This window comes from Elephas maximus, chromosome 10 (assembly GCF_024166365.1).
Source record: "Elephas maximus indicus isolate mEleMax1 chromosome 10, mEleMax1 primary haplotype, whole genome shotgun sequence".
Lineage (NCBI taxonomy): Eukaryota > Metazoa > Chordata > Mammalia > Proboscidea > Elephantidae > Elephas > Elephas maximus.
In genome coordinates this window covers 113,924,580-113,938,808 of record NC_064828.1, presented here as the reverse complement: position 1 = coordinate 113,938,808, position 14,229 = coordinate 113,924,580, and the positions used below count along the sequence as shown (strand labels likewise).

General features: G+C 44.4%; 1 protein-coding gene across 4 annotated transcripts in view; it reads right to left on the bottom strand.

The window, feature by feature from the left end:
* SETD3 (SET domain containing 3, actin histidine methyltransferase) overlaps nt 1–14,229 on the bottom strand; it is a 99,635-nt gene that overhangs the window by 55,156 nt on the left and 30,250 nt on the right. For 3 of the 4 annotated variants that reach the window (XM_049899553.1, XM_049899556.1, XM_049899555.1), the window contains 3 exons: nt 11,867–12,015; nt 10,034–10,106; nt 9,460–9,716 (listed from right to left, as the gene is read on the bottom strand). In XM_049899553.1, the coding sequence (XP_049755510.1) occupies nt 9,460–9,716; nt 10,034–10,106; nt 11,867–12,015 (479 nt within the window). The remainder of the gene's footprint in view (nt 1–9,459; nt 9,717–10,033; nt 10,107–11,866; nt 12,016–14,229) is intronic. The other variant, XM_049899557.1, reaches the window with a different exon arrangement.

The window sequence follows — 14,229 nt, the reverse complement described above, 5'->3', positions numbered from 1 at the left end:
CATCTACCTTGATGAGAAATACTGCAGAAGAAACATACTCTCAAGATGGTTATCATTTTGAGGAGAAATCCCGGTATCTTTATAGAAGCACTTTGAACAATTTTTGTATCAAATAACTAATGACAGTAATGTATTATAAACGATCATTTAAGATAAATATGCATGAGTCCACACTGACATAAACAGCTTAATAAATAAATAAACGGGGCTCTTTCTTAGAGTAAAATTCCAATTAATACCTATGGGAGGAAAAACAGAAATAGAAAATCACCATCTGGCAAGCACAGAATAATTACTGTTGCAGGTAAGACGCATGGACGGATGCTAAAACTGGTGGATGAGTGTGGTGAGAGACAGGGTATTTGCAGAGTCTCCGCGTATCTCCCCACAAGACACTCATTAACCACAAAAGAAAAAACAGTAACTTGCAGTGCAGAAACCAGTGATAAGACAGACTGATGCCATGTACCCCTTACAGGATGCACTCAGAAGGACGCAACGTCACCTCTGCAATATTCCTGCCCAAACCACATGGTCTCAGTCTAACTGCGAGCAAACATCGGGCCAAGTCCAAAGTGAGGGACGCTCTACAAAGTGGCCGGTATTCTTCATAAGTGTCAGGGTCATGAAAGACAAGGAAAGACTGAGGAACCAGTCCCAGGTTGGAGGAGACTAAAGAGACATGACAGCTAAATGCAACATGGAGTCCTGGAACAAAAAAAGAACATTAGGAGGTTAGACAGTGAAATTCAAGTCAGGCCTGAAGGTAAGTTATAAGTATTATAAAAAACAAAGCCAAACCCCTTGCTGTTGAGTCAAATTCCACATCACAGCGACCCTAAAGGACAGAGTAGAACTGCCCCATAGGACTTCCAAGGAGAGGCTGGTAGATTTGAACTGCTGACGTTGTGATTAGCAGCCAAGCTATTAACTACCACACCACCAGGGTTCCAAAAGCATGACACCAATGTTAATTTCCTAGACTGTGGTGGTCTAAGATGCTAACTTTAGATGAAGCTGGGTGAACATGCTGTATACTACCTTTGCAACTTTTTTTAAGTCTGAAATTATTTCAAAATGAAAAGCTCAAGAATCTTTGTATCCCCGACAGGGATGCTAGTCCCTGTCCCCAGGTATAGTGTCTCACACTTCAGAGGAAACAGTCAAGAGGATTGGAAATAGTCAAGAGGATTCAATGGGTTAAAAACAGAGAGACTAGTAACAATGGGAAGACCCAAGGTTAGAAGAAGTTGGTGGCTTGGCTGACTAGGATGAAGGCTCTTACAAAGGTTTCTAGATGGAGAAGCCAGCAGAGGGAGAGAAGCTCAGTAAGGAGAAGAACCACACACAGGCACAGAGTGACTACTTGGAATACCACCTGAGCATAACCTGGGAACCACGTGCATCCATCTGTGGCAGGAGAGGGGACAGTTATACAGACATGCACGCCCACTTCCCCTTGCAGTTGTGCTCAAGCATATGCATCTATGGGGTCCCTGGGTGGTCCAAACGGTCAACACACTCGGCTGCTAAGAGAATCGTAGGAGATTTGAGCCCACTCGGAGGTGCCTGGGAAGAAAGGCGGGGTGATCTCCTTCTGAAAATCATCCACTGAACCCTGTGGAGCACAGCTCTCCTCTGACACGCATGGGGTCACTCTGAGTTGGAGTCAACTTGATGGCAGCTGGTGAGAGATGTATCTGCACACGTATCTACAAACAAACCGGTGATAGATGTATCTATCTAAGTTTCTACAAATACCTTTAGATACCGAAATCTCTCTTTCCATGAGTTTCATGGTGTTAGGATCTTCAAAGTAAGGTAATAACCAAGGTTTTTACTTTAATCTGGTGTGCGTTCCTGGAAGCTTATGTATGTCAGATTTCTTTATGTAGATGAGGGCTTTATGAAAACACAAGCTAACTCCATCTTCTGGCAATTCATATCTTGTGCTATTCTCGTGTGGCTCCGTCAGAGAGAAGTAGAACAGCAGGAAATGAAAGAAGCAACTGTTTGTATTTAGCCACAACTGCCACGGGATGCCAAGAACCCAAAGTGACACCTCCCTCTGCCTCTTGGCGGGCCCTGTTTTTGGAGACAGGCTGTGGCAACAACAAGTCGTGAATGTGGCTGCTCAGATCTTCTCACGACAGCCCTGGCTAGGTAGGAGAAGTTGCCTATCCAAGGAAGATAGCCAACTCAGACTGCCTCACTCCATCCTGAAGCGTAAGGCGGGAACAGTGGAAGCTTCCTGCAATGGTTGCTTGCCTCACTCACAGCAGTTAACGCACAAATGAGTTCTCCACCTACCTCCCTCTCCCTGAACCTCTCAAACTGGGTGATCCACACAAAGGAGGAAATCCGAGAAAGGTAGGGCAAATCACCAAAGGCATGAGGCCAGTGGAGAAACGTTACTGTACTCACTGATTTTATAACTATACCTCTATTCTGTTAAACCCTGTGCGTGTGCCTTTACTTAAAAGAGCGTCACATTCAGTGTCAACAACACAGGATGTCCCTACGATCATTCTTAATCTTAGGACAAGCTGGCAACCGCACATCAAAGTGCCTGGGCCATTAGATGGGATTCATTATCGGATCAACACACAGCTCACCCACAGCATCTATTAAGTGTTTTTCCACTGACAGGGGTCAATGAACAATATTTGGACCATCAGTCAAGTACGTGAAGTCAAATCTGCTAAGACTTGTTTTGCTTTCACACAATTGGACTACTTCAAAGACAGATTTAACCAAATCTACTTTTTCACTCATTTTTATCATAAAACTGGTCTTTTTTTTCCATGCAAAAGTCTCAACTCTAAGTTGAATTTTTCAGTAGGTCCTGATCTGCTAGGGACATTTTTATAGGTTTAAAACGCCAAGTTGCACTATGTACCATCAATCATCTCTTCCTCCCTGGCCCCATCTCACGACATGAGAGAAACTTGACTTCTGCTTAGGGTCTTAATAAGCCTCTTCCAGCATTTGGCGGAGCCACACCTTCTAGATGTAGCTTCTTTAGTTTGCACATTGACACTCCTCAATCATCAAGCTGCAGTATCACGTTTCCGCAGCAGGTGCTACACCATAATACAGAGTACACTCAAATTGCCTTGAGTTTGAGGCTTCTGGCTACATCATCTGAACACCCCAGAGGTAGATACAAGGCAGGCTGAACACCTAAAAAAGGGCACAGTGTAAAAACTGGAAGGAATCTTAAGACATCACAAAACACAAGCACCTGCTACACAGAGGGAGGAGGCAGAGGCCCAGACAGACATTGCTTCAAGCAAATTCTGCAAAGCGGGTAACACAGAAGCAATCTGAACTAGCAAGCGCCCACCCTTCACGAGGCCTTTAACCATGGAAATATTCTAGAAGGAAATGGCCCAGAAAATTATTTTATTAGTTTTTGGGCAACAACAGAGAAAGACAGAGAGATTTAAAAAAAAAAAAAAAGGCAGTACAGAGAAACCTAGCTAAAGGAATTCATAACCCACAGTAGAGCTAGTGCTTCCTTCCTCTTGGAATGAAAACCCTAAGGCCTGAAGCAGGCTGTAAGGCTGAACTGACCATTCCACTCTTCTGTGCCCCTTTCCCAAGGACCTGTGATCACCTCCACAGACTCACGGACTCAGGTCGCGCTTCCTGGCACCCACTGAGGCACCAGGAGATGGTGGCCGGGAGCCACGGCAGACCTTCAGGCCAGCAGTCAGATCACAGTAATAGGCAGCTTCAGTTTAGATGCATAGCTTGCTCTAGGCCCCCAGGACAATGATTTGAAAAGGGAAATCATAACTAAAACCTGCCAGTGGGGTTCTGGAATACGGACCCTCACCCAAAACGGGATGCCGATGCTTATGACATAGTACCCACTGCCGTCGAGACGATTCCAACTCCTAGTGACCCTACAGGACAGTGCAGAACTGCCCCATGAGGTTTCCCAGGCTGTAATTGTTACGGGAGCAGACTGCCACATCCTTCTCCTCCAGAGCAGCTGGTGGGTTCAAACCGCCAACCTTTCGGTTAGCAGCTGAGTGCCTTAGCCACTGTGCCACCAGGGCTCCTCGACATAGTTCATACACACAGACATTTCTCTGAGAACAGGGTTCCCATGACACTGAAAAAGGTTAAAGGTTAAGAGCGGCAACACTGAAACCACACAAAACCCTGAGGGCGGGCAGTGCAGGCACAGTAACAGTGGCCTGCTGCAACGGCACTCCCCCTGAGTGACAACGCTGACGAAGCCGCCTCCACACCTGGCCCTGGAAGAGCTGGAGAAGGGTACACACTGGGTACTGCAAGGAGAAATCAGAACGCGATGATCGCATTTACAGCAGCTCAGGTTTATTACTGGAGATTAGAAGCGACGAGAACATTCTAAAACTAGGGAATCAGGCTCAAAATATCCTTGTTAAAAAGATAACTTGTTTAAATCCGTTTGTCTTTATCGCAAATCCTTATGCAGAAAAATGCCAGGCCTCAGCCTGCGCCTCCTTAGTTAGGACAGCAGTACAGCTCTTACCTGGGGGGCACTCGCTTAAATCACGGGGTAAGAAATTTCCTATGAAAACGAAATTCTCAGGCACTTGGCTGCTAACCACCGGCCGCTCTGTGGGAGAAAAAGCCAGCGACCTGCTCCCATGAAGATTACAGCCTAGAAAACCCTATCAGACACCTCTACTCTGTCACATGGAGTCGCTGTGAGTCAGGATCAACACAGTGACACACAATAACATGTGTTTTAACAAATTTGTAACGATCCCTCCTCCTGCTTATTTTCACTAATGTTAACTCACAGTCACATTTTCTCCTTTGGAGAAGAACCAGGCGTCACTAGACCACACTGTCAGGACATCAGCATTCGCTACAGGAGAAGCCCTGCTTCTCACACCGGAACGTGGGCACCCAGTGCTTCCGATGAACAATCCAACGACAGTCACGCTCAACAGTGGTCTTAATATTTTTATTTGGCAGATAAGAAAACAAACTCAGATATAAAGCAATTACTTCCTCATTATATCTAAACAGCAGGTGAGACATGGAATCAGGACTCCCACTCAGGTCTGCCTCGCTACAATACTCATGCTCTTTGCACTGGCCTCCGGCCTCCCCGTGGACGAACTACCTGACGTTGCTTGGGGCTCTTCCTTAAGCCCCACCAGTCTGGGCTCCCTGTTCAGGGAACATGGCCCTCTCCCTCTCGTCATTCAAATGCCTCCTTCCAGGCTAAACTCTCCCCAGCTAATCTGGAGAAGTGATCACACACCACCATACGTGCTGCTGTTGGTAGTTGCCATCGAGTTAATTCAGGCTCATGGCAACCCCATGTGTGAACAGTGTTTTCAAAGCTGTGACCTTCCAGAAGCAGATCGCCAGGCCTTTCTTCCAAGGCATCTCTGTGTGGGTTTAGACCCCCAACCTTTCGGCTGGTAGAGTGTTAACCATTTGCAGCGCCCAGGGACTCCCTCCACCAAACACACTTCACTATAAGTCAACTCCAAGGATCTTGACGCCTTAGTCTAAGTCTACACTACCTTTGTAGAGTAAGCTGAATTTTATGTTTACATTTTCTCAAGGTTTTTTTCCATGTATTTACGTCCTTAACAAGACAAACATCTCCAAACTTGGTCTCACACTTGTAGGATTTTGCTGTTGTTCATTCTCATTTTTTTTAAAGCATGTTTGTTAAAAGACAGCGAACAAAAGTGCCTTAAGATCCATTTGCCCCAGCTACAGCACGCAACAAAAGCCAGGGAGGGGTCTGAACTCAACTGACAAGGTGACTTCCTGATACAACAGGCAGAGTGACTCTCAACAAGGACGAGACCCCACTCGCCCGGCTATTAAAAGGGAATAGCTGTGACTTCTGGAATCCTGCAGGTATCAGAGGTGCTTTGTTCTATAATATAAATACAAAGCAGGGTTCCTGAATCGCAGCACTACTCACATTTTGGGCAGAAACGTCTTTGTTGTGAGGGCTGCCCTATGTGTTGTAGGCTGGTTAGCAGCCTCCCTGGCCTGGCTAATGTCTGCACCCTGCCCCACTCCGGCTGTAACAACAAAAATGTCCCAGGCACTGCTAAATGCCTCTAAGGGGCAAAATGACCCCAGCGAGAACCACTGATGAAACAAAACACTGATGGTGGACACAGACACAGTGTGCCCTCCGCAAGTTTGATGCTTTCAACAGTGAGAAAAACACCCAGCTTGATTTTCTCTTTAAACCATGATAATTGTTTTCAAATACTCAGATTGGTTTAACTGCACAAAAAAGTCAACATTTTGATTATGTGTTAATTTCCCATCTGTACGTACCTTGTTCTCAGATTTATTAAAATTTTCAATAAAAAGGAATATTTGCTTTAAAAAGACAGATCTATTAATACTTTAAGAATGTGGTTATTTAAAGGATATCTGTAACCCTGGTGATGTACTGGTTAAGTGCTACCGCTGCTAACCAAAAGGTCGGCAGTTCGAATCCACCAGGTGCTCCTTGGAAACTCTATGGGGCAGTTCTACTCTGTCCTATAGGGTCACTATGAGTCGGAATCGACTCGACGGCACTGGGTTTTTTTGGTTCTGTATTTATTATCAGTTATACAAATTGTCGTTCTTACTCGTGAGAATTTTATTGCTCTTGGGAAAACTTCTTAATTAAGAGTGTACTTTTGGAATGTTTTCTAGTTTCTGAGCTATTCACAATACTGCTATTTACTACATGGAATTTGGTAAAATGCAGCCGCCTGAGCAGTGTCCAAGGGAGTTTGCTTCAGGGGGGTTAACAGACCTGCTCTTAAACAGAACGACCCTTTCTATAAAGAGAGGGCTTTAGTGACTCATAGGCATTTTAAAATCTCACCCAGTTTTGAAGCAAACTGCACTACTTAGTGACTACTATAGCAAGCAGGCCAGTGAATGCAGTGGAGCAGACAAAGGCCACAGGTGTGCTGCAGTCAGCTACCTCCCATGGCCCTTCTAGCCAATGACAGGGTGAGGACCATGCAAATGAGGTTCCTGTGGCCCACCAAGGGGACCGGCTGGCTTGCTAATAATGTAAACAAGGTGCATGGCAAGCGGTGGAACCATGCAAATAACATGTATGGAACCCTAACAAGGGGAATGGTCAGTTTTGCCAATCTGCTAGGGTTAAAACAGCAGTCAATCCCGGGCGGGGACCGACTACCACCAACAAAAAAGAGCTAGGAGTGGAGCATGTCCATTGGGCCTGGGACCCCTGCACTGAGACTCCTAGACACAGAGACAGAGAGAGATGTAAGAGCGGAGACAGTGAGAAATGGTGGCAGCAGAGGCAGCCGAATTAGGAGACAGTAGGAGACAGTGTGGTGAGCTTCCTGCCCACAAAGCAAGGTGGTTACAGTGGGTGGGCTGGCCCATGGAGCAAGAGAGCTGAGTGCCTTCAGGCAAGAGGCTTCCTGGAAGAGCAGGGTGCCTCTGGACACTTGGCGGCAGAGCTCAAAGAGCTTCCTTTAACCCGTGCCCGAGCGGGGCAGAGGCGAAGGGGCAAGAGAGAGGTGTGCCCGCAGGCTCGGCTGAGAAGAGGCTGTCCTGATCGAACTGTATCCTGAGCATCCCTGATCCTGAACTGCAACCTGTTACTTCCCTAATAAGCCCATGATCATGAGTACTGTCTGTGAGATCTGTGTGGTCACTGCAACAAATTATCGAACCCAGCAGAGAAGAAGAGAGTGTCATGGGAGGGGTGGTTGGTGTCCAAACTAGTAAAGATGTCAGAGAGAGGAGGCACGTCTGACCTCCGCCTAAGGCTGTTGACGTTGATCTTGATTCTCCTTCCCCCTTGTGAAATTAGAGGAGTCAGACGCTGCTGCCACGCCGTTTTTACAAGCCATTGCACTTCAGCATCCCAACCCAACAGGAGAATTGAGTCCTCTCAGGGTAGGCTACCGCATGTGCCAACTAATGGCGGCTCAGATGTGAGAAACACATCAGTAAAGACAGCGGTTTTCCAGTTTGTTGTCTACTGATAGGAAGTGTCAGACTTAGGCCTACGAAGGGCGGCTTTAGTTTTAGTCATTACAAATGTACAGTTGAGAACTAAGAGTAAAAGCAAAGCCCTTCCAGGTCACCAGAGCCAGACCCAATTTAGGACTGTAGGTGCATACTAAATGAAGGCTCTCAGTTTCATTGGGCTCCATCAATTATTTTTTAAATCACACCAACTTGAAATCAAAGCTACGAACACACTGCATGGCAGCTCCTAATGACTTCCTAAAGTTTTGGGTTTAGAGAAACAAAGTGAATTATACTTGAGGACAACAGGGGTTGTATCATCTCTCGTTTGTCTGAAGCATTTGGAGGGTCAGGACGCACCACAGTATACTTGTGCGGTGAACATGCTGTAAAGTTAAATTCTGAACAGAAAGCAGTATTACCTGTGGAAATGAAATGAGATTACTACTTCCTCAAAGAAAACACAGAAGGGCCAGGCCATCTAATGGCCAAGCAAGTCCAGCCTAATCTCTGCATTGTCTAATTGCCCGGAGGTGAGGGAGGAGTGTAGCTCGCTGTCCCACCCGTGGCGGCCCAGGAGCTGGTTCCTCAGTGACTGAGAAACGGGAGGATCAGGTACAGAGAAACCGCCCCTCTCAGCCTCTGGGGGAACCACGACACCGGCACTGAACCTGGTATCTGCTCTTCAACTGGAAATGGAAGATACTGGTGGCTGAAAGGAGCAACCAGGCCTCATTCAAGTGTTCACACCCTACAGGAAGTTTTATATTGACCCTTTTACTTATCAAACCAAACCCACTGCCATCGAGTTGATTCCGACTCACAGAGACCCTATAGGACAGAGTAGAACTGTCCCACAGAGTTTCCAAGGAGTGCCTGGCGGATTTGAACTGCTGACCTCTTGGTTGGCAGCCGTAGTACTTAACCACTATGCCACCGGGGTTTCCCTTTTACTTATAACTAACTAAAATTAATGTAATGCATATACATGCTGAAAAACAAAGAAACCAGTGTCATCATTTAATAAATTAAATGTCAGTATTTTAATACTAATGTGTGTATGTGTATATATACATGAAGAACCCACAAATGGACTTTCATTTTCTTGGAAAATTTATCCACAGAACATCTTTGTGTATTAGATACATGTTATGGCTTTTAGATTTTTGGGGGCGGGGGGAATAACTTGGTTTTCAGTAAAGCCTGACTCGTTAATAACGCAGGAACTACTGCCACTTATGTTACACTGGGCCCTAATGAAGTCAGATATCGTATTCAAAACAATATTTCACTGGTATTCCATAAAAATAGAAAAAACACACTATACTTGAATGTCTTTTAATTCAAAAATAAAAACATTTAAGCATCCTTAAATAACATGTCAAGTAGAACATTTCCTGCGGCCAATCTCCTTTTCTTTCCCACCCTGATAAACTCGTATCTGAACAGAAAACAGTGGCTCACCTGAATCACCTTATAGAAATAGGCGTACTGTCGAGCTGTGTTTTTGTACTGGCTGAAGACATCGTGTATCGCTTGCGTGGACTGAAGATGCCGAACTTCATCTTCTTCAAAGTAGAGAGGAGTATCGTATTCACTGGGCAGGGTCTGAATGTAGGGCTGCCAGAAAGAGTTAGGGTTGGCTCTCTCACACAGCAGATGAAAGGCCAGTGTGATATTTCCCATGGCTTGAAGAATTCGGTCTTGAGAATATAAGGGCCCTGAATTAACCCAGAAGTTAACAGCGTAAGTTCCACAAACTTCTTTAAAAAGTATTCATTCAAAACATGTATTAATGTTACAGAAATAACTGAAAAGCCTCATAATACTTAAAATAATACGCATCTTTCCTTTGGCCCTCTCCTAGTATGTCAGATTACTAACAATCTCTCATGGATGACATTTAATGTGGATTTGTGAGAATATTTCACCAGTTGAGAAGAACACTCAAATATGATCCTTACTCCACAAATGGAAATTTTGTATGTTTTTGCCACTTGCACTTTTCCTTGAACAAACAGTCAGAAATTATTCTCACCCAACACTGAATTTTTAGCAGATTCAACAGTCATAAGTAATTTTCTTGGAACCCATAAAAATAATTCTTCTGCCTAGGGAAAAAAATAAGAAAATAGTAGTATCATCAAAAGATGTTAAAATTTCAATCCAACTATGTCTATGGTCAGAAATCCAATCAGATATCAAATACAATTTAACCTTGCATATGAGCACTTCAATTCTAAGGATCAAATGTATTTGAAAATGCAAGCATTCAACTAAATAATTAGTTAAATGAGCGGAAGCATATTTTAAAATAATATTTCCAGTAGAATAACTAAACTGAGAACACAAATTATCAGAAAAGGAACTTTCACCTTTAATTTGAAGCAAATAAAATAATTTGGGGCAGTGAGCACAAAAATATCTTCTCTGTACTTAAATTCTTAAGTTCTATCTAGGAACAAAACAAAAAATTCTGCCTGGAACAAAACAAAAAATTCTGCCCCCAACAAAAAACCTACATCTATGTGAACGGCTCCCACTCCTGAGTTGTTGAAGCAGCTAACGCTCACTCCTACCTCCGCTTTCTTTAAAGCATAATGGTCACTGGCAAAAACATGAGGTTTGTTTATTTGTTTTGACCAAAGATTCATCTTATTTCTTGGTAAAAGGAGATGCTTCTTTCTGGTATGTTCTTTTATCTGCGTACCTGTGCTGCCTAAAACATGCACATAGTAAAGGCAGACCAGAGCTAAGCCATTTCGGACACCACCCACGGGAATACTGCTTCTGTGTCTGTTTCTCACCTGATGTGACCAGAGAACAGGTGACGTCTGGTTTACACGTGCTTTTTACCCATGCCCGCTATTTGAATTACCTGTGTTTTGTTCCTAACTAGATGAGATGCATCATGAAGGAAGGGATTGCCCTTTTTTTTGAAGTCTGGGTTAATAACAAGCATAGTACATTATTTAATAAGCATCTAATGGTTTATCAATACATCAATGAAAGGTTAATTACCACTTGACCAAAAATGTCACTGAAGATATATGGGGGTCCAAATAAATAACATCCATTTCTTTCACTCAAATTCTAAACTAAGATAGACAGCAGATGGTCACGACAATATCACCTACTGAACCCCAGAATTAGATGGACTTCCCTACCTAGTCACAGGCAGAGCTGGGGCCCCACCGCCTCCCCATGCGGGGAGTCTGCCTCGCGAGCCCTGCAGGGTGGAGGAGCAGGCAGAACGAATGTGTGTGAGCAACCAGGTCCCTTCTGCCAGGCTCACCAGACAGACCAAGTGACCCCCCTCCAGGGAGAGGGTGAGGGAGGGTGGAGAGGGGCTGAGGACGTCAGGCAGGGCCATGACAGGAAAAAGAGCCTGCCTCACTTAGCAGATGTGTTTCTCTTCTTCCTCCTCAATTCTCTGCTGGTGCTGCCATTTCAGTAAGTGGTACCTCCAACCACTCAGTTACTCATTCCAGGAAACTGGGGAGCATCCCTGACACAGCCCCCCACCCCCACAGGTACCACATCACAAGGTCCCATGTGCTCTCCCTCTAAGCTGCCTTGAATCCACGTCCTGCTCTTTATTTAAACCTCAAAACCCTGTGAGGCACACTCTGTGGTCTCCTAACAGAGACTCACAGACATGAGCCAACTTGCCCAAAGTCGCAGTTAACACGTGGCTCTCAAAGAGGACGAGCTGGAGGTGCTGCCCGGAACAGGTGCGAGGCTGTCCCGAGGAGGCTATGCGAGAGGCCCAGCAGCAAGCCCGAGTCCTCTGTCTCCTCGTCCAGGCGCTCCAGGCCACCCCACACTTAGGACACACTCAGACCACTCACACCAACACCTTAGAACTCACCTTGATATCTCTAGTTGCTCTCAAACCAAAGCCCTCTTCTTTGAAGTTAACCACTTCAAAACCCTCCACGGACGCTCCATTTTCAGAGGCCCATTTCATTAGATCAGGAAAGTAATCTTCTCTTTTTCCATCAAAAGTAACAGACAGACCTATATCAATCCATGTTTCAGAAAACAGAAGCTGTTTTTAGGACACAGACCACACATATTGATCCCAGAAAATAAAGACATACTCTACCCAACACAGGCAATAGTCATGACACTGAAATCTTGAACACTCCAAGTGAATCACCAGAGAGTCACAGTACATATCCTAACTAGTGACAGGAGAGGCAGGTTAAGTCGTAAAATCCCTGCCAGGTAAAGAGAATATTAGGTAACGTGAACACTGAATGTTAGGTACTATTAGGTCATAGTATGGGAGAAGGGGGAAAGCATTCATTAAGATGTTTTAGCACTTCTACAAACGATTTCTAGAACAGCTTCCCCCAGAAGTCCAACGTACAATCTCTCATATTCACATTTGCTTTAACAAAATTCCCATTAAAACAAAAACTGCAACCTCACATACGTGCAAGAGATGGGTGTAAAAACACACATTATCTCACCGACTGTAAGAGTGCAAAACTGATGCAAGTATGTCCAACAAGTGGAGGAATGAAAAACAACAATGGAGCTATACAACCGAATTCTGCAGAGCAATTAAAACGAATTAGATCCATATGTACCAACACAGATACCAAAAAATGTATGTTTTTGAAAAATTGTGCATATGATACTGTTGATGTAAACTTTAAAAATGCCCGCTACTACCGTATATTTTTACGGGGTAATGCATTCAGTAGTAAAACATTCGGGGAAAAGATAAACACTCTCAATGAGGGAGGGAAAGGAAAGGGATAGAAACGTATCTGTAAAGTCCCATTCCGTAAAAGCAAACACAAAAACAAAACGAAAGACAGGGGCATGGAAAATGGAGCAAGCCAGCAGGTGGGAAGGTTGTTGTCACTGGCTCTGGAGTCAGTTCTGACTTAGAGTGTGGCCCAGTGTACAAGAGAATGACACACTGCCTGGTCTTTCACCATCCTCACAATTGTTGCTATGCTTGAGCCCATTGATATAGCCACTGTGTCAATCCATCTCCTTCAGAATCTTCCAATTTTTCGCTGACCCGTTACTTTACCAAGCATGATGTACTTCTCCAGGGACTGGCCCTCCTAATAACACATCCAAAGTACCTGAGACGAAGTCTCACCATTCTTGCTTCTAAGGAGCATTCTGGCTGTACTTCTTCCAAAACAGATTTGTTCATTTTTCTAGCAGTCTGTGGTATATTCAATATTATTCGCCAACACCGTAATTCAAATGCATTAATTCTTCTTCAGTCTTCCTTACTCATTGTCCAGCTTTTACATGCATGTGAGGTGACTGAAAACACCATGGCTTGGGTCAGGCGCACCTTAGTTCTCAAAGTGACATCTTAGCTGTTTAACACTTCGAAGAGGTCTTCTGCAGCAAATTTGCCCAATGCAGCGAGTCTTTTGATTTCTTGAGTGCTGCTTCCATAGGTGTTGACTGTGGATCCACGTAAAATGAAATCACTGACTTCAATATTTTCTCTTTTTCATGACGTTCCTTGTCAATTTGTGAGGATTTTCGTTTTCTTTATGTTGAGGTATAATTCATACTGAAGGCTGCAGTCTTTGACCTTCATCAGTAAGTGCTTCAAGTCCTCTTCACTTTTAGCAAGCAAGGTTGTGTCACCTGCATATTGCAGGCTATTAGTAAGTCTTCCTCCAACCCTGATGCACTTTCTTCTTTGTACAGTCCAGCTTCTCGCATTATCTGCCCAGCATACTGATTACGTACGGTGAAAGCATACAACCCTGATGCAGACCTTTTCTGATTTTAAACCAATCAGTATCCCCTTGTTCTGTCTGAACAACTGCCTCTTGGTCTATGTACAGGCTCTCTACGAGCACAACTAAGTGTTCTGGAATTCCCATTCTTCCCAATGTTATGCATAATTTGTTATGACCCACACAGTCGAATGCCTTTGTATAGTCAATAAAACACAGTCAAATGTCTTTCTGGTATTCTCTGCTTTCAGGTAAGATCCATCTGACATAAACAACTGACATCCCTCCTTTACATGTCCTCTTCTGAATCCAGCTTGCATTTCTGGCAGTTCCCTGTCAATGTACTGCTACAACCATTTTTTAAGTATCTTCAGCATAATTTTACTTGCATGTGATGATAATAATATAGTCCACATTCCGTTGGATCATCTTTATTTGCAATGGCACAAACATGGATCTCTTCCAGACAGCTAGCCAGGCAGCTGTCTTCCAAATTTCTTGGCAC